Here is a 26,334-nt window from a genome sequence, read left to right as displayed (position 1 = left end):
TTTTCCCTTAATAATAACAACCTTCATTTCAAAACTGCATTTTGTGTTTACTTGTGTTATCTTTGATTAATATTTACATTTGTTTGATCTGAAACATTTAAGTGTGACAAACATGCAAACAAATAAGAAATCAGGAAGGGGGCAAACACTTTTTCACACCACTGTATGCCTACTACTCTTCCCCATTTTTGTCATGTGATTCTGCCATTATTTACATTTTTGTCATTTAGCAGACGCTCTTATCCAGAGTGACTTACAGTTAGTGCACACTGTATATTGTTGCCATGAGGTCTGCGCCCTTATGACACAGGAGGTAGTGTTGGTGGTTCAAGCCCTGCTCCAACTATTCCCCCTCAATCACTGCAGTATACTCTGACAATCAAGAATATGCAAATGCCTTCGCTCATACATTCAAAAGCTGGAGTCAAAGACAGTTCTTCACTACATGTGTCCATTCCTCCCCTCCTTGCTATAATATATGGGCCTTTTTATGCTGCACAAATTGGGCTCAGCATCCCAATCCCAATCTATTGCAGCAGCTCTGTAAATTAAATAGGATTATTCCAGGAATGTTCCCTCCTTGCCTGTAATAGTATAAAGATCCATGGCAGCCAGCCATTGCCCTCCCGTACTTTGTAAGGCCCCGTGTAGATCAGTTGGTAGAGCATGGCGCTTGCAATGCCAGGGTTGTGGGTTCGATTCCCACGGGGGCCAGTATGAAAAAAAATAATGTATGCATTTTTTTTAAGCATCTCACCCTGCGATGCAGAGGCAGGACTGGCGGTGACAAGCAGCCCTGAGGGCTATCTCAACCCCCACACGACCCTGCGTTGAGTACTAATGACAGGAGTAATATAACCGCTTTTTGAGCCAGCATGGATCCACTGTTTCAAAATCAGTATCCATTTTAGGCAACAACACCTCCGCCACACTGATCCTCAACATGGGGGCCCCACAGGAGTGTGTGCTCAGCTCACTCCTGTACTCCCTGTTCACCCACGACTGCGTGGCTACGCACAACTCCAACTCAATCATCAACTTTGCTGATGTCACGACAGTGGTATGCCTGATTACCAACAAGGACGACACAGCCTACAGGGAGGAGGTTAGAGCCCTGGCAGAGTGGTGCCAGGCTCTAACCTCTTCCTCAATGTAAAAAACAGAGGAGCTGGTCGTGGACTACAGGAGACAGAAGAGGGAGCACGCCCCCATCCACATCGACGGGGCCACAGTGGGGAGGGACAAAAGCTTTACGTTTCTTGGCATGCACATCACTGAGGACCTGAAATGGTCCCACCACACCGACACCGTGGTGAAGGTGCAACAGCGCCTCTTCAACCTCAGGTGGCTGAAGAAATTCAGCATGGCCCCTAAGACCCTCACAAACTTCTACAGATGCACCATTGAGAGCATTCTGTCGGGCTGCATCACCGCCTGGTACGGCAACTGCACCACCCTCAACAGAATGGCTCTGCGGTCAGCCCAACGCATCACAGGGGGCACGGTGCCTGCCCTCCAGGACTGTTGACTCTGTGCATGTATATACTGTATTCTCAACATAGCTCATCCTAATATACCTACTACCGTGCATACCTTTTTATTTTCCATATTATATAATGTCTATACACACACACCACATATTTATATTCAGGATTCTCACACATTGTTATTTCTTGATTTCTTGTTAAATGTTTTTTTGATTATTTGTGTATTTGTATCAGTATTGTATTCGCGAGACATTCTACTGCACTGTTGGATCTAGTAACATAAGCATTTCACTGCACCTGCTAAAACATCTGCAAATCTATGTATGCAATCAAACTTTAATTCGATTTTTGTAGCTGGAAAAGTAGGCTACAGTTTAGCAGAGAAAAGGGAAAAAGAACAAAAGCTATCGAGCGAGAGCACAATTGTTTCTTAAATAAATGGAATTGTTTTATTAAGATGTTTTATTGTCACATACACCGGATAGGTGCAGTGACATTATTATTATTTTTTTACAGGGTACTTTACAGAACAACACAGCATGTGTTTGTGAATTGGGATACAGTATTGAAATAACCATCTTCCAACATTTAGAAAATTAAACAATGTGGGACCAGCACTTGCAACATCAATCTACAGAAATAACCGTAAAAACAACAAAGTAGAATACCAACATCATAAAGACACATGCTGTAAAATGTATCATTTGTGGTAAAGTGGACAAATAAGAAAGTCATTAAAAATGTAACATTATGAACATCTGAAGAACATTCTTTCTCTAATCTGTATTCATACCGATAAAAACCGACAAATGCAGACGGTATCAACATACACAAACACAAGAACTGGTCTGCTAATTGAATGTGAGGTTGAATGAGGCAACACTTTCATCATACTGCATCATGGACATAAACTCCACAAACAGTATTTCAACAACGCACTAAACAATATTAACAAAACAAAGGTCACATTTGGCCTTGCAGATGCTTGATGCTTGTCAGAACTCTAACATCTTAGTTTGATCACTGTACTTGACTGACTCCATCTTTCCTTGAGTGAACCTGCCCTTGCCCCACTTTCCACTCTCAAAATGTCAACAATGTTCTCTGTCCCTAAATCAGTTTTCCCTACTACTTACTACTACAGTATCAAAATAAGGTTTCTGAGAAAATAAACGTCTGATTTGTTGTCTGCGCAAGGAGGCCTCTCCAAATACTTACAAATACAATTTTGGGATCATAGACCATAGTGAAGCTACTATATAACCGTTTTGCTGAGGATTAAAAAACTAAACACCAACCTACAGGTCTTGCTTGAAACTAATCCACAGTTCCAAGGACATCGTCACCTCCATCTGATGTTGACACTCCTCCTCCTCCCTCGCTTTCTCCTCCCTCCTTCATCACAGGCAAGCAGCAACACCAGCTGGCAACATATATCATTTCTCTGTTTATAGAATCTTAATGATGTTCCCTGCTTGAGTCTTCACGTATAGCGAAACATACTGTCAGTTCCTCTTTGTTCATATGACAGAATAGGGCACCTGTAGGTTGATGACATCACACAACCTGTGTGTGTATAGTTCTTTAGTCAGTTTTAAGGTCATTGTGGGAAATGAAATCAGCTCATGGCCACATCTTGTCAGTTAAAACACCTGTGTGTGTGTGCGCGCATGTGAAACACTACACATTTGCAGTGATGTAGTGGTAAAAAAAAAAAGAAAGATAGATAGATAAACTCTGATCGCCAGTTGCGGTGAGAAAAAGTAACGCTCCCTATACTTTCAATGCATTTTCCGTAAAAGGTAGGTAAACTACCGTTTGTCCTCCACTACACCCCCGCACATTTTACACAGTGAACATGTCAAGCAGCAACATACTGAACAATAAAACTGTAAATTACAACATACCTCCCACAGTAATAACCTAGAACCATTTGGAAGGATTTGACTTCCATAAAAAAATTTACAAGCCCTTTTTGTTGTAAGACCACAGTATTCTTCTACTTATCTAAAAATGTGTCTTCATTGAACATAAGGCCTGCAGAATTGAAAGACTACCCCCTCTGGGTAGAGAGAACATTATACTGCTCCACACAGTTTAAGTGCGACAGCACTCAAGTCCATATATCCTCCTCTTTCTTCTCAAAAACAAGTTGTCATGAAACTCAGGTCACCTTCCTTTAACACTAGGGGGAGCAGTCTTACACAGTTTCTGCTCATCAGACTAGGACTTCTGTTGGAACAAATGTTTGTCCTGCAGAGAGGTGGAAAAACTGCTGCCCCCCTGTCAGACCCCGTGGTGTTGTGGAACCTTCTCTGACACATGTCTGCTCCCCCCGGAGGCTAGGGTTTGATCACCACCTGCTCGTAGGGCCCAGCCCCAACCCTGAAAGAGAACACCAGACAAACACGTGTTATCTCATCAGCCAAAACTCACACAAACAAGTGAAAGGGCGTTACTGAAAAACTCTTTAACTATCGATTGACCCTTGTGCCGTTAAAAATGTGAAATATCAGTGACTCAGTGACAATGCCTGCTGTTGTGTCATTCTATTTCTATGGAGTCACCCACTTCTGATGCATTAGGTAATGATGTCACCAACCTGGTGTGTTGGCTTCCCAGCGCCGTGCTTCCACCAGGACCAACAAACAGCTTGAGCCCCTCCTCTGTAACACGCACAAACAAGTAAGTTACTGTCAATCAACACAAGTGTGAAAATTACTTAGGAAGCAACCATTAGCCATCTAAAAATATGTGGTTATTGACAAGAGTATTATTCACAATGAGAAAGAGACAACGCTTCAGCAGCAAAGAATTAGAAATGTGTGATTTTAAATGGCAAATCTAGTAATCTGTTAACCCATTACAGTCTAAGCCCTGTCTAAACTGGGGGAGGGGGGTTCTACTAAGCTATATGGAATTGTTTTAAGAAGGTCATACCAAGGACCATTTTGCTATTTCATTTTGAATTTTAAGACCCCTTGATGTATCAATTAAAAAATATATATTTTATGAAAAATTTGATTTGGCCTTACTGCTATTAGCCTATACAAACGCATTGAATAACAGATTCACTACATGGAACAAAAAATCTAAAAGGAAGTTTGTTCTGAAGTGTCTGTATATGTCAGAGATATAAGAAAGATCAGGATATTTGTATTTATATATATAAATATATATATATATATAATAATAATAATATATATATATATTTTTAACATGCATTTAACCCCTTATTTTTGCCACTAAACAGTCTCCATATACACTTAGTATACAACACATTAAGAACACCTGCTCTTTTCATGACATAAGCTGTGTTCAAATACTAACCCCACTAATTGTACTATTTGTGATGTAAATTGAGTATGTAGTATGCTTATTGGTCAGTATGGATATAGTTAGTATGCCAAAAGTTCCCGGATATCGTACTAAATTCGTCAAAATACGAAGTATACAAGCAGTGGACACTATTTCCGTACTTTTATGGCCCATAATGCAATTCTTCAGAAAATAGGCGTGGCTTCACAACGTTTTCAGATTTGAAGAAAATGGTGGAAAATATGTAGCCGAAGTCAGACGAGAGAGGATACAAATTCATTGCTTTAACTAATTATGACAAATGTTAAGAAAATGTTGAGCAATGTAATAAAGTAATGACTTTTCAAATAAGCTACATTACACGTTATGTTGGCTAACAATTTGTTAGCTATGCTATCCTTACAAACCGCATAGCATTACAGTATGTACCAGTATGTTAGCTAGTTACCGTCCTAACATTAGTTGGCTACTAACACATCGAACTTGCCAAGCAGTATTTTAAGTATATGCTATTTAACTACCCAACGTTTATTGATTTGATTTTTCACATATTTCTCAGCTAAGTGGTATAGTCGTTGTGAGTTCTCAATGGACATTGTTAATTCTGGCTATTTCAGAGCACTCTCGTCTGAGTGTGCCAGAGCGCAGAATAACTGATGGATTTACGAACGCTCAACACCCGTTGAATATGGGCGGTGTAAGTAAACGTTGGCAAAAACAAGCGTAATTGCCAGCAGCACAGTTACAGTCACCAACGTTCTGGATAACATGAAAACAGCCTAACCAGCTCTGCTAGGGCAAGTAAAATGGTCAGAGTGAAGTGTTCTCTCATTTGTGTCTGTAAGTAGCTAGCAAGCTAGCCAACGGTCAGAACGCTCAGATCAACCCTACTCCTCGGCCAGAGCGTCCAGTGTACGCTCTGAGAGCGAAACTCTCTGAATTTACGAACTGACAATCTGACAATGCTCTGGATTTACGCACTCTGGCACTCCAGATTGAATTTACGAACACACCCGAAATCGTTAAATGTCTAGCTAGTCATTTTTTATGCCAACAAGCTAGCAAGAGGTTGCACAGCAACAGCATCAACTTCCGGTAGACAGGCGAAGCGCTAGTATACTCAACTGAAAGGATACCGTTCGTTTACAGTATACTGAAATGAACTAATAGTATATGGTATGAAGTACACTGCTCAAAAAAATTAAGGGAACACTTAAACAACACAATGTAACTCCAAGTCAATCACACTTCTGTGAAATCAAACTGTCCACTTAGGAAGCAACACTGATTGACAATACATTTCACATGCTGTTGTGCAAATGGAATAGACAACAGGTGGAAATAATAGGCAATTAGCAAGACACCCCCAATAAAGGACTGGTTTTGCAGGTGGTGACCACAGACCACTTCTCAGTTCCTATGCTTCCTGGCTGATGTTTTGGTCACTTTTGAATGCTGGCGGTGCTTTCACTCTAGTGGTAGCATGAGACGGAATCTACAACCCACACAAGTGGCTCAGGTAGTGCAGCTCATCCAGGATGGCACATCAATGCGAGCTGTGGCAAGAAGGTTTGCTGTGTCTGTCAGCGTAGTGTCCAGAGCATGGAGGTGCTACCAGGAGACAGGCCAGTACATCAGGAGACGTGGAGGAGGCCGTAGGAGGGCAACAACCCAGCAGCAGTACCGCTACCTCCGCCTTTGTGCAAGGAGGAGCAGGAGGAGCACTGCCAGAACAAATGTGCATGTGTCTGCTCAAACGGTCAGAAACAGACTCCATGAGGGTGGTATGAGGGCCCGACGTCCACAGGTGGGGGTTGTGCTTACAGCCCAACGCCGTGCAGGACGTTTGGCATTTGCCAGAGAACACCAAGATTGGCAAATTCGCCACTGGCGCCCTGTGCTCTTCACAGTTGAAAGCAGGTTCACACTGAGCACATGTGACAGACGTGACAGAGTCTGGAGACACCGTGGAGAATGTTCTGCTGCCTGTAACATCCTCCAGCATGACCGGTTTGGCGGTGGGTCAGTCATGGTGTGGTGTGGCAATTCTTTGGGGGGCCGCACAGCCCTCCATGTGCTCGCCAGAGGTAGCCTGACTGCCATTAGGTACCGAGATGAGATCCTCAGACCCCTTGTGAGACCATATGCTGGTGCGGTTGGCCCTGGGTTCCTCCTAATGCAAGACAATGCTAGACCTCATGTGGCTGGAGTGTGTCAGTAGTTCCTGCAAGAGGAAGGCATTGATGCTATGGACCGCCCGTTCCCCAGACCTGAATCCAATTGAGCACATCTGGGACATCATGTCTCGCTCCATCCACCAACGCCACGTTGCACCACAGACTGTCTAGGAGTTGGCAGATGCTTTAGTCCAGGTCTGGGAGGAGATCCCTCAGGAGACCATCCGCCACCTCATCAGGAGCATGCCCAGGCGTTGTAGGGAGGTCATACAGGCACGTGGAGGCCACACACACTACTGAGCCTCATTTTGACTTGTTTTAAGGACATTACATCAAAGTTGGATCAGCCTGTAGTGTGGTTTTCCACTTTAATTTTGAGGGTGACTCCAAATCCAGACCTCCATGGGTTGATACATTTGATTTCCATTGATAATTTTTGTGTGATTTTGTTGTCAGCACATTCAACTATGTAAAGAAAAAAGTATTTAATAAGATTATTTCATTCATTCAGATCTAGGATGTGTTATTTTAGTGTTCCCTTTATTTTTTTGAGCAGTGTATATACTCATTAAGTATGTAGTATACAGTATGTTAGTATGGGTATTCGAACACAGCTATACACTGACCAGGTGAATCCGGGTGAAAGCTATGATCCTTTATTGATGTCACTTGTTAAATTCACTTCAAATCAGTGTAGGTGAAGGGGAGGAGACAGGTTAAAGAAGGATTTTTAAGCCTTGAGACAATTGAGACATGGATTGTATATGTGTGCCATTCAGAGGGTGAATGGGCAAGACAAAAGAGCTCAACAGTTTCCCGTGTGTATCAAGAATGGTCCAACACCCAAAGGACATCCAGCCAACTTGACACATCCCTGTGGAACGCTTTCGACACCTTGTAGAGTCTCGCCCTGACAAATTGAGGCTGTTCTGAGGGCACCAAAGGCACCGAAACACTATAAATAAGATAAAGGGGAAGAGAGTGACCATGGCTTGTTGAATAGTACCACTTTAACCACCGTAGCTACGCTGTATCTACCCGCCGTGCAGTCTGACATGGCTGGCGTATGCAGAGGCCGAGACTCATCTGGGAGGTATGTGAGGTTCTGAACCTCTTACATACTGAACTCTCTCTCTCCCTTACGCCCTCTCTTCCTAATAGTATCCATAAAGACAGTATTCTCTGCACTGGACTATAAGGCAGAAGCTGAAGTCTCTACATAAAGCCTTTTCCCTATTCCTTACAGTGTGGTATCCCTTGATAACCCACTGAGCTAAGCCTGGCCCTATCCATCTGAACTAAAGCCAGGGATTGTGAATGTACCCTCAGCGCTGGAGTCCAGTAGGCTGTGGCTGAAGTCCTGGCTCTGGAGGATCTTCTCCACGATGTCGTCAGCATCCACCCGGGTAGCATCCACTCTCTTCAGCTGAGCCTCCACCGAGTTCTGATTCATCCGATGCCTAAGGCGCGCACACACACACACACACACACACACACACACACACACGTGAGAAAAAAAGCAGGGGTGGATGAGATGGAGCAGAAGGACTCCTGTTGATTACATTGTGATACTTTGTTGAAAGGTCAGAGATGAGTATTTAGGTGTGTGTGTGTGTGTGTGTGTGTGTGTGTGTGTGAATATTACCTGCTCAGTCTCTCTGAGGAGGCAGAGCTCTTTGCGGGGGTGGGGGGATGTTCAGGCATGGGGGAGTAGGCACAGGTGACAGAGACAGGGGGTGCAGAGCGGACCTCCTTCTCCCCCCTCTCAGTCCCCCGGTCCTCGCTGGGTTCAGGAATGCTTGCAATGCCCGTCGAGGCAGAGCCCGCTGAGGGGTTCCTCTTGTGCGTGAGCTCTGATAGGCTGGAAGAGCGCGAGTGACCTGTGCTGTAGCCTATTGGGAACGAGTTGGCAATGTTACCCTCCACACAACAGACAGCCACAGATTTCACAACCAGAACGATAACTCTGACAGCAAGCTATAGCTTTTCAGACATTCATACCTACTACTCATATCTTCTTTAGTTCATGATACAAGTCATAGCCTTTTCTCATCGATATTTGGTTCAGACGAGGTGTGTAGCTACTAGCTACCTGAGACTTTGGACTGTTGGCTGGCGTAGCTGGACGTTCTAGAATGGCCACATGCTCCCAGTTCATCAGGAACAGACGAACACTTCCCTGGGGGCTCTGAGCAGGAGGGAACAGCAGCACAACATTAGGACAATGTCAACACAACATCAGCACAACATTAGCACTAATGATTACTGATTACAAGGATGGCAGGATTAAACCCTGTTAAATTAAAGTGTTATATGTCCAGAGCCGGCGGGGTGTATGTGTGTGTTTGGGTGTGTGTGTGTGTACCTGGGATGGGGAGGCAGGGTGTGGGTGTGTCCCCTCCCTTCCTGTCTTTGTGGAGACACTCTGCCTCAGCCTGCTGGAGGCCCAGTTTCATGGCCATGGACGGTGGCCTGCAGGGGACACAGGGACATTGTCAGTCACATCAACTGCTTTCAATGAGCTGCAGATCAGCTGCTTTACAAACACAACACCACCTCTTCCAAACCTACTACTTCCTACCATGCATGGTTGTTGGTTGGTTTGAGTCTTTCATTCGTTTGTCCAAATGGTTATTTGAAAGTCAGTGGCTTAATTGAATACATACATCATGCATGTAACATCTAAAGCCATACTGTGACCCATCCTTTCAGAAAAAAAGTATAATTGTGAATGCAAAGTTCTTCTGTGGAACTGGAACACAATCATATCCTATCAGAAGTGCTGATCTGTCAGCAAGAGGTTTTTATGAGATGTATATCCGGTTAGCTGAGCTTGCGTTCATCTTTAATAACCCCACTTTCACAACACAGGAAACCACCACGTCTCATTTCTTTTATTTTTGTTAGATGAACCGGTCTAACTCAAGATTGGAGAGGGGGTGGACTCAAATTATATAGAAGAGACAAAGTGAGAGAGAGAGAGAGAGAGAGAGAGAGAGAGAGAGACAGTGGTAGAGAGACAAAATACTTTACAATTTGCCAATAACAGCTAGTTTTAAGTTTTCCCCTCACTTCCACAGAGCTCTTACAATAAGCCCAACGCACACACTGTGTGTGAGTCACATTCTGTAGGAGGAAAGCTCAGTAAAAGACACACACACATACACACACACTCTGTGGGGGACACCGAGGAGCACTCGGAGACACTCCAGCTTTCTCCCAGAATCTCTCCACTGTGTCATTAGAGGCCTTAGCCAAGGCAACCCTCCCACACTCAACAGTCACTGCATAAGTCCAGCAGTATATTTTTAATACATTTTCACCCCCTCCTCCATAGTAAAATTATACTTCAATACTGCTGAGTACAGAATGTCCGGAGTCTTCCTGTTTGCCATTCTGGCTTGTCGTCCTCTGTGACTCAGTTACCCCACTCTCAGACACATTAGGCGTTTATTGTCTACTCAATAAACACTCAATAAAGGCTCTATAAGGCTATATAAAGGCTCTGTAAACGTTATATTCCATTCTGTTTCCTCCACTGTGGGATTCAGACAATAGAGAGACGTGTTCAGAGAGAGAGTAGAGGGGTGGTGCAGTAGAGAGCGTGATTCCGTGTGCGCGTTTTTTTTTTACGTGTGTGTCCATAGTAAAAGGCGTAGCCGTCCATGTACACGTTCTCAGCGCTGCCAGGAGTGTGTGGGCACGTCATGCTAAAATCAGTTGTTTCTAACAACAGAAGCCAGACAGAATCTGTGGGGAAGTTCTCTTATCCTCACCTTTGCATATCTAAACAATAGAACTGTTGCTATTCATGTTCAATGGCAGAAGTCGGCTTGATTGAGTCCACAAGTATGATTGACTTCAAATCGTTCATGTGGTGCTGAGGAAACTGTGCCAACGCTTGAACTTTCCCAAAATAACCATTTTACAAACATGGGATGGCAATTATCCCCCTGTGTTTCTGTGACTCGGTTTCATAAAGCCACAGAACTAGCAGCAGTGTCTGGGTGTACTCAGACAGGATGCTGAATGCATAGGTAGGTAGGTGGTTTGCTCTGTGTGTCTGTGGTCTGGCCAGATGCAGACTTGTCTGTCTGTCTGTCGGTCACATCAATGTTTCCTACTTACCTTTACTGAATAATTGGCCAAAACTGCATTCATTTCCACTATGCTAATCCTACAGTTGTAGCGCTGATCCAAAATCAGTGAAGACCTAAAAACGTTTTGTGATGTAACCCACCAAATGGATTGAATGAAAAGGGTAATGAAAGGTGCACTTACGTTTTAAAGCAGGGGTCCCCAGACATGAGCTGTGTGCTAATGACAACCTGTGACAAAGACATGTCAGCAAAAAATGTCAGCACGGATCATACACATCTACAGGCCCTATGAAATAGGATGAAGTGATCCTAGACCTGTGTCTAAGTACAAATTCTAGCCGAAGCATGTACAAGATACATTCATAGCACAGGTACTTCTCCAATATCATGTCAGAGCAGTTGCATCACTAGGGAGGTAGCTCAGATGATAGAGCATGGCGTTTGCAATGCCAGGGTTGTGGGTTCGCTTCCCATGGGGGGCCAGTATGAAAATAAAAAAGAATAATGTATGCACTAACTGTAAGTCGCTCTGGATAAGAGCGTCTGCTAAATGACGTAAATGTAAATGTAGAATACCTCATCCTGAACTGTACTGAGTGGTATTACATACCTGGTTACGAACTGTTTACCCATACACATTAGTAAACATATGGTGACTAGGGGGCGGAGGAGGGTGATAGCTAACCATGTGCTTTCTCCCAATGTGTGCCAATACTTGGCTATGTTGGCTATGACCCAATACTCTCACATGGTTCCCTTCCTGGTCTCCTCTCCCTCATGAACACTCATTAGTAACAGGCTGGATAGCTGAAGTTGTGTAGGCTAATCAGTGTATTTCTTTCATCTATCCAGTCCTTTAAGATCAGTGGTTCCGGTGTAGACAAGTAGGGCACCACATTCTAGAGTTATAGGACAGAGCCAAGTAGGCTAGGGCAGAGTAGGACAGACTCCAGTGTCATAAACACGTCCCATACTGTAGATGTTCTGGAGGCCTGTCTAACTGTACTGAACTGTACCTTGAGTATAGAGTTGTCCTGTCTGCAGTTCTTGGTGTCGTAACCCTCTAGTAGGCATCGCCGCGTGGTGCTGCCAGAGCCAGCAAACTCGGACAGGTTCAGGTCAGCAAAACCCAGCTACAGTAAAGAGAGAGAACAGATATATTCAGGTTTATGGAAACAGCTTGGCAACAGAGCCTCAGTTCCATAGAGTTATAATACAGAGCACTCTGCTTCTAACAATCACATATGTAAGAAACTATTGTAGTGGTCTTTAATATTCCCATACTTTCAATTAGGGCTGTGGCGGTCACGAAATTTCGTCAGCCGGTGATTGTCAAGCAAATAACTCTCACGGTAATTGACCGTTAATTAACATAAACACATTTAGCACCTCCTGGCTTCCAAGCATAGCCTACAAGCCACTGATGCAGACCTTTGGAACATCTACATTTGAAAAAAGTATAATAAATCCATGTAATATAGCCTATACCTTCACAATAAATCCATTATTTATTTTAGACAGGTCTAAAGAAGCATGATATGAAGAAAATGTAGTCTATTTCAGAAGAACAGAATAGCATACTCTAAGTTGTCCTGATGTTAGGCCCTGATCTGGCTATGCCAAATGGCTGTGGGCTACACTAGTTCATTTAACATGCAGCTATTCTGTGTTGAGCAGTTAACAAATAAATAGCTATTCCTATATGCTTAATTTAGAGTTATTAATGTAACTTTAGTTGTTCTACAAACATTGGGTTATATGTTTTGATTTTTAATACATTGTAAGGAAGGCTGCATGATGTGACTCTAATGATGATTTGAAAAAAGTTGCTTGAAAGGCATGAGCTCTGCTTAGTTTTTTGCGCAGGCTGTACACACTTCATTAGCCTCTCACTCACAATTTGACAAGCACTTGATAATGCCTCGAATTTCACGGTGCATCCCCTTTGTGGCCGTAATGCACCCCAAAAAAATCCATGCCTTTTTTCGGCCAGTGGCCGCTGTGCCCTTGGCCCGGAGTGCTGCGTTGTGCCCTTCTCCCCGAGTGCTGCGCGCTCCGAAGCACCTCACTCACATGGCTCTCCATCATGTGATCGGGTCTTTCTCACAGGCTACAAGTGAAGACAGACACATCGGGGAAGCAACTGCGCGCGTCCTTATCCAATTCCGAGGTGCGTATTGAAGATATTGGAAGAACTGTCCACATTTACTTTTCGTCAGCCAACAAGATGAGTAGGCCTAATGGCAAAAGTAATAGCCTATGTCAATCTACTATCCCCCATAGTACAAAAGTCAACCTATTCTATTCTGTGCGAGAAATAAATATTCCAAACATAGTCTGGGACAGTTGTGGGATGCGATAGATCCCAAATTAATACAACCACTAGCATTAAAAAAAAAATTGTTTAGGCAATGTGGCTGACGCAACAGATCAGAACGTTTAGCTTAAAATGTTGATAAACTATTAGGGTATTTCTTCACATTATAAGCGCAGCAATGCGCACATGGGAGTACGCTATAAGCACAAATGTTCCATTAGCGGGAAAACACCATTATCAAAGTGACAGCAAATGCGATTATGCATGTAATGCTTTTATTATTTTTATTATTATAAGGTTAATTTTTATGTTGAAAATGATCTTCCCCAAACTTAGAAACTCACGCGCTGCTTATGTATGCCAGTTAGGCTCTAAACCCCTTATAAAGCAGATTAATGTGCTTAATTTTAAGAAGTTATTTGGCCACTTTAGTTGTGATACAAACCTTATGAAAACATATAGGCCTATGGGCTAGGCTACTATGATTTGAAAAAGTAGCAAAAACAAGACTGTTTCTTATGCTGGGCATCATTCACAAGTGATAATATATAATTCACAAGTGATAGGCTAATATTGTCACCAATCAGACTATTCTTGATTTAATCTTGTCTTTACATATACTTAATAATATGTGTGAAATTAGTTTTGATTTAGAATGGACCATTATCATGCACCTGTCTCGAAACAGGGGCAGCGGGAAAAAATACATGTAATCTATGCACTTAAATAGCGAATGGAGGACGCTTTCCACATGGTTAATTTTCATGCCAGCCAGGTAGGCTATACTCCTGTTGTAAAGAGAAGCAATGTGCTTAATATTAGGAAAGTTGAGAAATAGATATAGTAGGCTAGCCTATAGAAAGCTGATGGGATCCTTTTTAGTAGAGGCCATCACTCTGTTTTCTCGCGCAATTGCATAGCCTATGGAAATGTTGCGCACATGAGCTCATGGGCTCTCATGAAGTGTTTGATTAGATTTTTGATTACATTTGCATTGATGTCAGAGTGATTAGAGGGACAATAGAGTGCTGAGTACCAGGCAGTTAGCAAGTTTGGTAGGCTACTAATGACCATCAGCAGCATCAGAGCTTGGAGAAGCCTAATTACTGTGACTAAACGGACACGTGGAATTTGACCGCCTTCATGACTAGTAATATGACGGTAATACGGTCACCGCAACAGCCCTACTTTCAATGTACTTCCCTTTTAAGAATGAGTCATGCGGTACTGACGTCATTCTTTAGTTATGACTGCTAAAAGACAGCTAAGTGTTAAACAACAATCAGTACCCAAAGTTGGCAATAACAGGCTAACTATCCTCTTTAACCTCACCTTTACAGACAATGGACTGATTACTTTCAGGCGGTGAATGACTAACTGTAATTTGCATTATGATAAGTGTCACACTCTGGCTCCGGGACTTTGTATTTGAGCCAGGGTGTATTCGTTTTGTTGGGTTTGGTTATGTTGGGTATTTGGGTGTGCTTGGTTTTGGTTGTTCTTGTTAGTCATATGACTCCCAATCGGAGGTAACGAGTGTCAGCTGTCGGCTCGTTATCTCTGATTGGGAGCCATATTTAAACTGTGTGTTTTCACCTTGTGTTTGTGGGTTTTTGTTCCATGTTCAGTCATTGTCACTGTTGGACTTCACTATCGTCATTTTGTTTTGTTGTTTCGTGGTTGCTTTAATATAATAAAGTCAACATGTTCGCTCAACACGCTGCGCCTTGGTCCGCTTCCTTAGACGATCGTGACAGAAAAACCCCACCAATCTAGGACCAAGCGGCGTGTCAAGCGGCAACAGGACCCACATACACAGGATTCATGGACGCCTATAAAGGATTCATGGACATGGGAGGAGATACTGGATGGAAAGGGTCCTTGGGCACAACCGGGAGAATATCGCCGTCCTCGTGAAGAGCTGGAGGCAGCTAAAGCCGAGAGGAGGCGATATGAGGAGGCAGCACGGAGGCAAGACTGGAAGCCTGAGAGTACTACCCAAAAATTTCTTGGGGGGGGGCTTAAAGGGAGTGTGGCGAAGTCAGGTAGGAGACCTGCGCCTACTCCCTGGACTTACCGTGGAGAGCGAGAGTACGGGCAGACACCGTGTTACGCAGTAGAGCGCATGGTGTCTCCTGTACGCAGGCATAGCCCGGTTCGGTACATTCCAGCTCCACGTATCGGCCGGGTTAGAGTGAGCGTTGAGCCAGATGTCATGAAGCCGGCCCAACGCATCCGGCTACCAGTGCGCCTCCTCGGGCCGGCGTACATGGCACCAGCCTTACGCATGGTGTTCCCGGTTCGCCCACATAGGCCGGGTGCGGGTTATTCCACCTCCCGTACTGGTCGGGCGACGGGAGCATCAACCCGGGTAAGGTTGGGCAGGCTCAGTGCTCAAGGGAGCCAGTAAGCCTGCACGGTCCGGTATTTCCGGCGCCACCTCCCCGCTCCAGCCCAGTACCACCAGTGCCTACACCACGCACCAAGCCTCCTGTGTGTCCCCAGAGTCCTGTGCGTCCTGTTCCTGCTCCCCGCACTAGCCCTGAGATGCGTGTCCTCAGCCCGGTACCTCCAGTTCCGGCACCACGCATCCGGCCACCAGTGCGTCTCAGCCGGCCAGAGTCTGCCGTCTGCCCAACGGCGCCTGAACTGCCCGTCTGCCCAACGGCGCCTGAACTGCCCGTCTGCCCAACGGCGCCTGAACTGCCCGTCTGCCAAGCGCTGCATAAGCCGCCCGTCTGTACTGAGCCTGCAAAGCCGCCCGTCTGCCATGAGCCTTCAGAGCCGTCCGCTAGACCGGAGCCGCTAGAGCCTTCCGCCAGACAGGAGCAGCCGAAGCCTTCCGCCAGACAGGAGCAGCCAGAGCCTTCCGCCAGACAGGATCAGCCAGAGCCTTCCGCCAGACAGGATCAGCCAGAGCCTTCCGCCAGACAGGATCAGCCAGAGCCTTCCGCCAGACAGGATCAGCCAGAGCCTTCCGCCAGACAGGATCAGCCAGAGCCTTCCGCCAGCCATGAGCAGCCAGAGCCTTCAGCCAGCCATGAGCAGCCAGATCCGTCAGCCAGCCATGAGCAGCCAGATCCGTCAGCCAGCCATGAGCAGCCAGATCCGTCAGCCAGCCATGAGCAGCCAGATCCGTCAGCCAGCCATGAGCAGCCAGATCCGTCAGCCAGCCATGAGCAGCCAGATCCGTCAGCCAGCCATGAGCAGCCAGATCCGTCAGCCAGCCATGAGCCGTCCAGCCAGGATCCGCCAGAGCCGTCCAGCCAGGATCCGCCAGCCAGCCAGGATCCGCCAGAGCCAGCCAGCCAGGATCCGCCCCTTAGTCCGGTGCTGCCCCTTATCCTGGTGCTGCCCCTTATCCTGGTGCTGCCCCTTAGTCCGGTGCTGCCCCTTAGTCCGGTGCTGCCTCTTAGTCCGGTGCTGCCCCTTAATCCAGTGGGGTTAAATTGGAGGGTGGTCAGTGGGAGGAGGCTACGTAAGCGGGTAGTGACTATGGTGGGGTGGGGACCACGACCTGTGCCAGAGCCGCCACCGTGGACAGACGCCCTCCCAGACCCTCCCTAGACTTTATGCTGGTGCGCCCGGAGTTCGCACCTTAAGGGGGTTATGTCACACTCTGGCTCCGGGGACTTTGTATTTGAGCCAGGGTGTATTCGTTTTGTTGGGTTTGGTTTGGTTATGTTGGGTATTTGGGTGTGCTTGGTTTTGGTTGTTCTTGTTAGTCATATGACTCCCAATCGGAGGTAACGAGTGTCAGCTGTCGGCTCGTTATCTCTGATTGGGAGCCATATTTAAACTGTGTGTTTTCACCTTGTGTTTGTGGGTTTTTGTTCCATGTTCAGTCATTGTCACTGTTGGACTTCACTATCGTCATTTTGTTTTGTTGTTTCGTGGTTGCTTTAATATAATAAAGTCAACATATTCGCTCAACACGCTGCGCCTTGGTCCGCTTCCTTAGACGATCGTGACAATAAGAATGTTCTGTTACGCATTTCCTTTTAAAATGTCAGCATGTCAAGTTGTCATTGACTGAATTCAAAAGCTAAATATTACCTTTGCAAAGGTCTTTCCACCCTTCATTTCCTAAAAGGATGAGGAAATAAATAGTTATCCATCAAACAAACAATCCTTGTGTGTAACAAGTACATCTCCACTTTTGATCTCAAAACACAGATTTTGTAGCAATAGTCTTAACAGTGATTGACATCTTGACAGCCTGTAGTTGACCAAGTGGTAGACATATTCTAGTAGTAGACCTATTCTTGTAATCAGTTGAACTTGACATAACTTTGACAACATCGTTGTAGTGAGTTCTGTACCTTGCGCACAGACACCCGGCACACACAGGGGTCCAGTACTCCTGTCCCAGCGTTGGCACTCATCTTACACAGGAAGGAGAACCTCTTCCTCCAGCGCACACAGTTAGCCTGGACCTGCTCACTGGAGAAGACACAAAGTTAGTAGCAGTACAACAAAAACGAAAAAAACACACACAGTCCCCTATGTGACAGTTGATTGGAATGTTTAGCTACCCTACACATGCATCCCTAGATCTGATTAATGGCTAAGATAAATATGGGCTATGTCAACTAAGAGCACAGTTAATGAGAAGATCCTGTGTGCCGTTCTCTGGAATGGATGTGACAGATCAGACATGGAACATAAATGCCTTCAAGGTAAAATAACACAAACTTTCCCATGCTCTTTCCCTTCCTATGGATTAGTCTCACAAAAATAGATGTAGGCTAGGCTAAGTGAGTTATAGATTTTGAAATGTGATGGCAGTGTTCTGAACTTTTGGCCCCTCATAGTGACAGATGTAGGCTTCAGGAATGAATAACACTATGCATTGGCTCTTTAGAGCAAGGGATATGTAAGGTGTTTCAGCATTAATGCAGGTGAAACACTTTGTCGTATGCACGCATGACTAAGTCGCTTTGGATAAAAGCGTCTCCTAAATGGCATAATATAATATACACTACCGTTCAAAAGTTTGGGGTCACTAAGAAATGTCCTTGTTTTCCATGAAAACATACATGAAATTAGTTTGAATAGGAAATACAGCAATATGAATAGGAAATGTAGTCATTGACAAGGTTAGAAATAATGATTTTTAATTGAAATAATAATTGTGTCCTTCAGACTTTGCTTTCGTCAAAGAATCGTCCATTTGCAGCAATTAGAGCCTTGCAGACCTTTGGCATTCTAGTTGTCAATTTGTTGAGGTAATCTGAAGAGATTTCACCCCATTTCACCCCATGCACCCCTCAGCACTAACTCCAAAAAGTTTTGGGACACTGTAAAGTCCATGGAGAATAAGAGCACTTCCTCCCAGCTGCCCACTGCACTGAGGCTAGGAAACACTATCACCACCGATAAATCTACAATAATCGAGAATTTCAACAAGCATTTTGCTACAGCTGGCCATGCTTTCCATCTGGCTACCACTAACCCGGCCACCAACTCTGCACCCTCTGCTGCAACTTGCCCATGCCCCCGCTTCTCCTTCACAAAATTCAGACAGCTGATGTTTTGAAAGCGCTGCAAAATCTGGACCCCTACAAATCAGCTGGGCTAGACAATCTGGACCCTTTCTTTCTAAAACTAGCCGCCGAAATTGTCGCAACCCCCTATTACTAGTCTGTTCAACCTCTCTTTCATAACGTCTGAGATCCCCAGAGATTGAAAGCTGCCGCGGTCATCCCCCTCTTCAAAGGGGGTGACACTCTAGATCCAAACTGCTACAGACCTATATCCATCCTGCCCTGCCTTTCGAAAGTATTCGAAAGCCAAGTTAACAAACAGATCATCGACCATTTCGAATACCACCGTACCTTCTCCGCTATGCAATCCGGTTTCCGAGCTGGTCACGGGTGCACTTCAGCCACGCTCAAGGTCCTAAACGATATTATAACCGCGATTGATAATAGACAGTACTGTGCAGCCGTCTTCATCGACCTGGCCAAGGCTTTCGACTCTGTCAACCACCGCATTCTTATTGGCAGACTAAATAGCCTTGGTTTCTCAAATGACTGCCTCGCCTGGTTCACCAACTACTTCTCAGATAGAGTTCAGTGTGTCAAATCGGAGGGCCTGTTGTCTGGACCTATGGCAGTCTCTATGGGGGTGCCACAGGGTTCAATTCTTGGGCCGACACTTTTCTCTGTGTATATCAATGATGTCGCTCTTGCTGCTGGTGACTCTCAGATCCACCTCACGCAGACGACACCATTTTGTATACATCTGGCCCTTCATTGGACACTGTGTTAACAAACCTCCAAACGAGCTTCAATGCCATACAACAATCCTTCAGTAGCCTCCAACTGCTCTTAAACACTAGTAAAACTAAATGCATGCTTTTCAATCGAACGCTGCTGGCACCCGCCCACCCGACTAGAATCACCACTCTCGAGGGTCTGTCCTAGGTATGTGGACAACTACAAATACCTAGGTGTCTGGTTAGACTGTAAACTCAACTTCCAGACTCACATAAAGAATCTCCAATCCAAAGTTAAATCTAGAATCGGCTTCCTATTTCGCAACAAAGCCTCCTTCACTCATGCTGCCAAACATGCCCTCGTAAAACTGACTATCCTACCGATCCTTGACTTCGGCGATGTCATTTACAAAATAGCCTCCAACACTCTACTCAGCAAATTGGATGTAGTCTATCACAGTGCCATCCGTTTTGTCTCCAAAGCCCCATACACTACCCACCACTGTGACCTGTACGCTCTTGTTGGCTGGTCCTCACTACATGTTCGTCGTCAAACCCACTGGCTCCAGGCCATCTATAAATCACTGCTAGGCAAATCCCCGCCTTATCTTAGCTCATTGGTCACCATAGCAGCACCCACCCGTAGTCTGCGCTCCAGCAGGTATATCTCACTGGTCATTCCCAAAGCCAACACCTCCTTTGGCCGCCATTCCTTCCAGTTCTCTGCTGCCAATGACTGGAACGAATTGCAAAAATCTCTGAAGCTGGAGACTCTTATCTCCCTCAATAACTTTAAGCATCAGTTGTCAGAGCACCTTACGATCACTGCACCTGTACACAGCCCATCTGAAAATTAGCCCACCCAACTACCTCATCCCTATATTGTTATTTATTTTGCTCTTTTGCACCCCAGTATCTCTATTTGCACATAATCTCTCTTGCACATCTAGCATTCCAGTGTTAATACTATTGTAATTATTCTGCACTATAGCCTATTTATTGCCTTACCTCCATAACTTGCTACATTTGCACACACTGTATATATATTTTCTGTTGTATTTCTGACTTTATGTTTTTTACCCCATATGTAACTGTGTTGTTTTTATTGCACTACTTTGCTTTATCTTGGCCAGGTCGCAGTTGTAAATGAGAACCTGTTCTCAACTGGCTTACCTGGTTAAATAAAGGTGAAAAAAAAAATAAAAAAAATGCTTCCTGAAGCACCTCCCACAAGTTGGATTGGGCACTTCTTACGTACCATACGGTCAAGCTGCTCCCACAACAGCTCTATAGGGTTGAGATCCGGTGACTGTGCTGGCCACTCCATTATAGACAGAATACCAGCTGACTGCTTCTTCCCTAAATAGTTATTGCATAGTTTGGAGCTGTGCTTTGGGTCATTGTTCTGTTGTAGGAGGAAATTGGCTCCAATCAAACGCCGTCCACAGGGTATGGCATGGCATGGCAAAATGGAGTGATAGCCTTCCTTCTTCAAGATCCCTTTTACCCTGTACAAATCTCCCACTTTACCACCACCAAAGCACCCCCAGACCATCACATTGCCTCCACCATGCTTGACAGATGATATCAAGCACTCCTCCAGCATCTTTTAATTTGGTCTGCGTCTCACAAATGTTCTTCTTTGTGATCCAAACACCTCAAACTTCGATTCGTCGGTCCATAACACTTGTTTCCTATCTTCCTCTGTCCAGTGTCTGTGTTCTTTTGCCCAACTTAATATTTTCTTTTTATTGGCCAGTCTGAGATATGGCTTTTTCTTTGCAACTCTGCCTAGAAGGTCAGCATCCCTGAGTCGCCTCTTCACTGTTGACGTTGAGACTGGTGTTTTGCAGGTACTATTTAATGAAGCTGCCAGTTGAGGACCTGTCAGGCGTCTGTTTCTCAAACAAGACACTAATGTATTTGTCCTCTTGCTCAGTTGTGCACCGGGCCTCCCACTCCTCTTTCTATTCTGGTTAGAGCCAGTTTGCGCTGTTCTGTGAAGGGAGTAGTCGGCAGTGTTGTACGAGATCTTCAGTTTCTTGGCAATTTCTCGCATGGAATAGCCTTCATTTCTCAGAACAATAATAGACTGACGAGTTTCAGAAGAAAGTTATTTGTTTCTGGCCATTTTGAGCCTGTAAACGAACCCACAATTGCTGATGCTCCAGATACTCAACTAGTCTCAAGAAGGCCAGTTTGATTGCTTCTTTAATCAGCACAACAGTTTTCAGCTGTGCTAACATAATTGCAAAATGGTTTTCTGATGATCAATTAGCCTTTTAAAATGATAAACTTGGATTAGCAAACACAACGTGCCATTGGAACACAGGACTGATGGTTGCTGATAATGGGCCTCTGTACGCCTATGTAGATGTTCCATAAAAAATCTGCCGTTTCCAGCTACAATAGCCATTTAAAACATTAACAATGTCTACACTGTATTTCTGATCAATTTGATGTTATTTTAATGGACAAAAAAATAGCTTTTCTTTCGAAACAAGGAAATGTCTAAGTGACTCCAAACTTTTGAACGGTAGTGTGTATATATATACACACAATTCTCAACTGGGTAACGGTTAGACTTTAGAGAGAGTTCAAGGAGGTAAAACAGACCTCGGCTGTCGACCAAAGCAGACAGGTATTCTAGAAAAAAGGCTTTTAAATAGTTACATCACTCATAGTGCTGCCTTTTCCATTATTTCAGCTCAATCACACATTCAGTGACTCTGAGGAGGCTAATGGCCTTTGTTTGTGTGTGTGTGTGTGTGTTCGAATGAGCCTAAGAAGATGGATAATATTAATAGAGCAGCAAAAACATTTTTCTAAATAACAAGATACTCATTCAAAACCTATTCACAGGTTAAAAATTGCGAAAAGACAATGGCTTGAGTAATGGCTAGGTACAGTTTGGTATGTTTACATAATTGGACAAATGCAGGCAGTTGCCTTGGCAAAGTAACTCTGAGAATGCCAACCGAGTCGACCATTAAGAGCTAGCACATGCTCCAGTTGTGTGTCCACTACTTTCCAGAGTGACTCATTTAAGTGCAGTCCTACTCGTGCGGTTGAGTGGGTTGACATGATGTGAATCTCTTAAAATACCACAAGGAACCGTTAGAGCTGTTAGATTGGCTCTCTCTAGGGAAAACAACAGTCTGTCTGTGTTCAAATGCCACGGACAAAGTCCTATCCTGAATTCAGAGGAGGGGATGTTCCGGGGTCTAAACAGGAAGGAATGGTGAATGGATAACATGAGAGAAATGGATAACATGAAAGAAATGGATAACATGAGAGAAATGGATAACATGAGAGAAATGGATAACATGAGAGAAATGGATAACATGAGAGAAATGAGTTAGATGCTGTTAACGTGACTTGACTGATCCAATCTTTAACTGATTTGAAACTAGTTTTTAGTCAATCTGTCTAGCCATCTCTCAATGGCTCTGGATCCTTGGAGAGCAAGTATTTCTTGTTGCATCAACTGATGTTTTGAGTGGGATAATGAGGTTTTAGGAAATGTATCAGACACCCTTTAAAGTCTCATATGAAGGGTCTCTTGAAACATGTTACTTGTAAGCTAAATATACATTTTTCCAGCAAAGTGTTGAACGTGTGTTTGTTATAGAGCTCACTCTGCGTAAATCTCCAAATGTACAATCTCCAAATTTACCTTGAAAACAGTGTTGGATTGGGGATGAATGATTTCCAAGTTTTTGCAACTAGTCTGATCAATAAAACCCTAGCCAGTCTGAAGTAGGAGATATAGAAATATTGGTTTTAACAAAATGATAAGCAAATACATTACTTTTCCTTGGCATGTCAGAGTGGAAAATGGAATCTCGCTTACGTTAATATTGACCTTCATTTGCCAGACGTTTTGTTCAAAGTTTTAAGGTAAGTTGCATAAAATGTCAGATATCACAGCTCAAGCAAGCCTCACATTTCTACTAGCCATGTTTGACAGTGGGCCTCGTGACTGGTGGTGTTTTGCTGTGTCAGTCACTCAGTCAGAACAAGATGTCAGACGAATTACCATGGAAACTATATCAAAATAAGAAATAGAGGTAAAAACAACATACAATTTGGAATACTAGGCTCCATATTGTATAACGTTAATAAATGAAAATTGACATTGTTAGCTATTAACTTACACATACCACATTATTCACATGCACCACTGTCTTCATGACTAAACTAACTAGCTAAAGGGGGAAGCTAGCTAGCTAACTATATAGCTGTATCTGGCTAACAATGCCACTACTGCCAGTAATCGCTCTCACCTCTGTGTGTTGCTTAAAATAGGAAAGGCAGTTTCTTACCGAGAGGACTCTTCTGTAAAGCCACCGTCTACGAGCCGTACTTTGCAGAACAAGACCCCGTTAACAAAGGGAACAGACGATAGTTCGTCCAACTCGAAATCTACCTTAAATTTGAATTTCTTTTTCTTCATCATAATGAACGACATTATGCTACTGCTAAAGTAACTTGCTAAAACTGTGGTAAATCTATATCGGTCGCTAGTCAGACAGAGCCTAATTATAGTATATATACCTAGCCAAAGCTCGAGCTTCTTGACTGTCACTTCTCCCTGGCACTTGCCACTGACTGTCTGAGTTCTTTTAGCATTTGTCGTTGAGTTCAAATACTTCACGCCCCCGTACCTATAGGTACCTACCCCTAGTTGCGACAGGGAAGAAATCCACCATGGCTACTCCCGCCTCCAGTAGTTGATCTTGAAGTGTTGGAGAGACTATAAAATGATAGGGAGGGCATTGATCCATCTGATTTGTTTAATAGACGTATGGATACTGTATATCAGGATTTTGTGGCCATGTACAAAATATCAAAGGACCGGACGTACTGGGTCAGCATTTGTAGTGCATTAATGTCTGGTGGAAGTCAGGAAACGTATTACAGATCGTCTGGCTGTATATACGGCGGAGCTGATGGCCATACTGTTGGCCTTGCAGTGGGTGGAGGAAGCCAGACAGATTAGTTATTTGCTCTGATGTATGTGCAGTGTTGATGAGTCTGCAGTCCTTTATCTCAGATATCAGACAATACCTGCTTTGAGGTACTACAAACCCACGACAGGATTAGACAGATGGGGATACAGAAAATATTTACTTGGGCCCCAGCCCATGTGGGGGTGGAGGGGAACGAGGCAGTTGATGTACTGGCTAAACAAGCACTTAGTAGTGGGGGTGTTGATGTTGTAGTTTCAATGAGCAAGGCAGAGGCAAAAAGCCTGATATGGACAGTGATGGTTCAGAGATGGCAGGAGCAGTGGAATATAGATACTAAGGGCAGGGATTTATTTCAAGTACAGAGGAAAGTCGGGTAGGGGAGGACGGCAGGAAGGGACAGAAGAGAGGAGGCTATTTTTTAAAACAAGATTAAGGGTGGGACACAGCCGGTTGAATAAGACTTTAAATGTGATAGGAAAGCATCCAACAGGAAAGTGTGATTATTGCCAGGAAACAGAGACCATGGAGCATGTATTTCTACAGTGTGGGCAGTATTAGAGGGAAAGAGAGAGGCTGAGCTCTAGTATGAGGGAGAAGGGGATGCAGGAAATTAGTTTAAAGAGTATATTGAGAAGAACGTCATTAGATATAGTATCAAATATTTTGTTATCTTTTTTAAAGAGCAACGGGGCTGGCAGGTAGGATTTAGTTTCTCCCGGTCTCTGGCCCACACTCCAGTACAGTAGGTAAAAAAAAGGAGTATCATTGTTGATGTAAACATCTTCAGTATGCATGTCATCCACATAAATCATGTGTTGTGGATGTGGTAACAACACTCAACGAATGGTGTTTCATATCTTGTAGCGGTAACCTATAATTCATAAACATCTGAAAAAGCCACAGTCTCTATTTTTCAGTTCTTTCAAATAATTAAATATATGTCCTTTGATTTGAAAGAATAAGACCTTATTGAGTTTAGTACAACTGTCTTACCTTATCATTACCAAAACACAAAGGACCTATGATGCATTTGCTCAATTGTTAAATTTTTTATTGGTGGCCCACTCTATTTGAGGGTTATGTGGATTGTGGGTCTAAATCACAGAAAATAGTGTGCAATTAATCCGGAAGACCATTGTAAAGTCATTGTAAATAATGACATAAAATGACTCAAAATGTCTACTTCATTAGCCTATCCATTTCAAAGTATAGAATGTCTACTACATTGAATCCCTGTTCAGTCATTAGAGGTTCCATCTTCCATCAATCCAAGGATATATCGCCACCTAGTGAGCAAGGTCTATAAAGGGTGAAAGGCAGCTAGAAATTTGACACCTTCATGTTTCAAAATAACATGTCTCTGCTCTTTCCAGACCACCAAGCCAACGCCCCTAACAAATAACCTCATCCTGCACAGTGCAAGCTATTGTAAAGGCCACCTTAGTTATCAAACACGTTATTTACGTTGACAGGTTATTAGCCTACTTGTTACACTGTAAAGCCAGGGGCTCTCCCTGCATAGAGCAGTGTGGCAACCCCCTCCCTTTGCATGCCTTCTTCATTACCGTTCTCGTAGCAGCAGGATGTTGTTCTGGCAGCACGATCGCGGATTATTTTCTTCCATAATAAGAGTCTCCCTGCAAAGACATGCTAAACTGGGAATTTAGAACTAGTGCAGTACAACGTTTTTTTCACAGCATTGCTACCTCCTTTGGAAAAAACGAATGGATAATTTGACGTAG

At 44.1% G+C, this 26,334-nt stretch overlaps 1 protein-coding gene across 1 annotated transcript; it reads right to left on the bottom strand.

Annotated features, from left to right (window-relative positions):
* Nucleotides 1-1,910: 1,910 nt before the first annotated feature.
* On the bottom strand, nt 1,911-24,221 carry LOC121581222 (protein FAM102B). Its single transcript, XM_041896687.2, has 11 exons — nt 23,945-24,221; nt 17,722-17,842; nt 17,456-17,485; nt 12,099-12,215; nt 11,264-11,310; nt 9,348-9,454; nt 9,075-9,170; nt 8,628-8,874; nt 8,306-8,442; nt 4,090-4,153; nt 1,911-3,872 (listed from the first exon to the last, which is right to left on the bottom strand). The coding sequence occupies exons 1-11, from the start codon at nt 24,088-24,090 to the stop codon at nt 3,830-3,832; spliced, it is 1,155 nt and encodes a 384-aa protein (XP_041752621.1). The 5' UTR covers nt 24,091-24,221; the 3' UTR covers nt 1,911-3,829.
* Between the last annotated feature and the right edge of the window lie 2,113 nt (nt 24,222-26,334).

Source organism: Coregonus clupeaformis, chromosome 14, assembly GCF_020615455.1.
Source record: "Coregonus clupeaformis isolate EN_2021a chromosome 14, ASM2061545v1, whole genome shotgun sequence".
Lineage (NCBI taxonomy): Eukaryota > Metazoa > Chordata > Actinopteri > Salmoniformes > Salmonidae > Coregonus > Coregonus clupeaformis.
The sequence above is the reverse complement of the archived record's forward strand: the minus strand, read 5'-3'. Positions and strand labels throughout refer to the sequence as shown.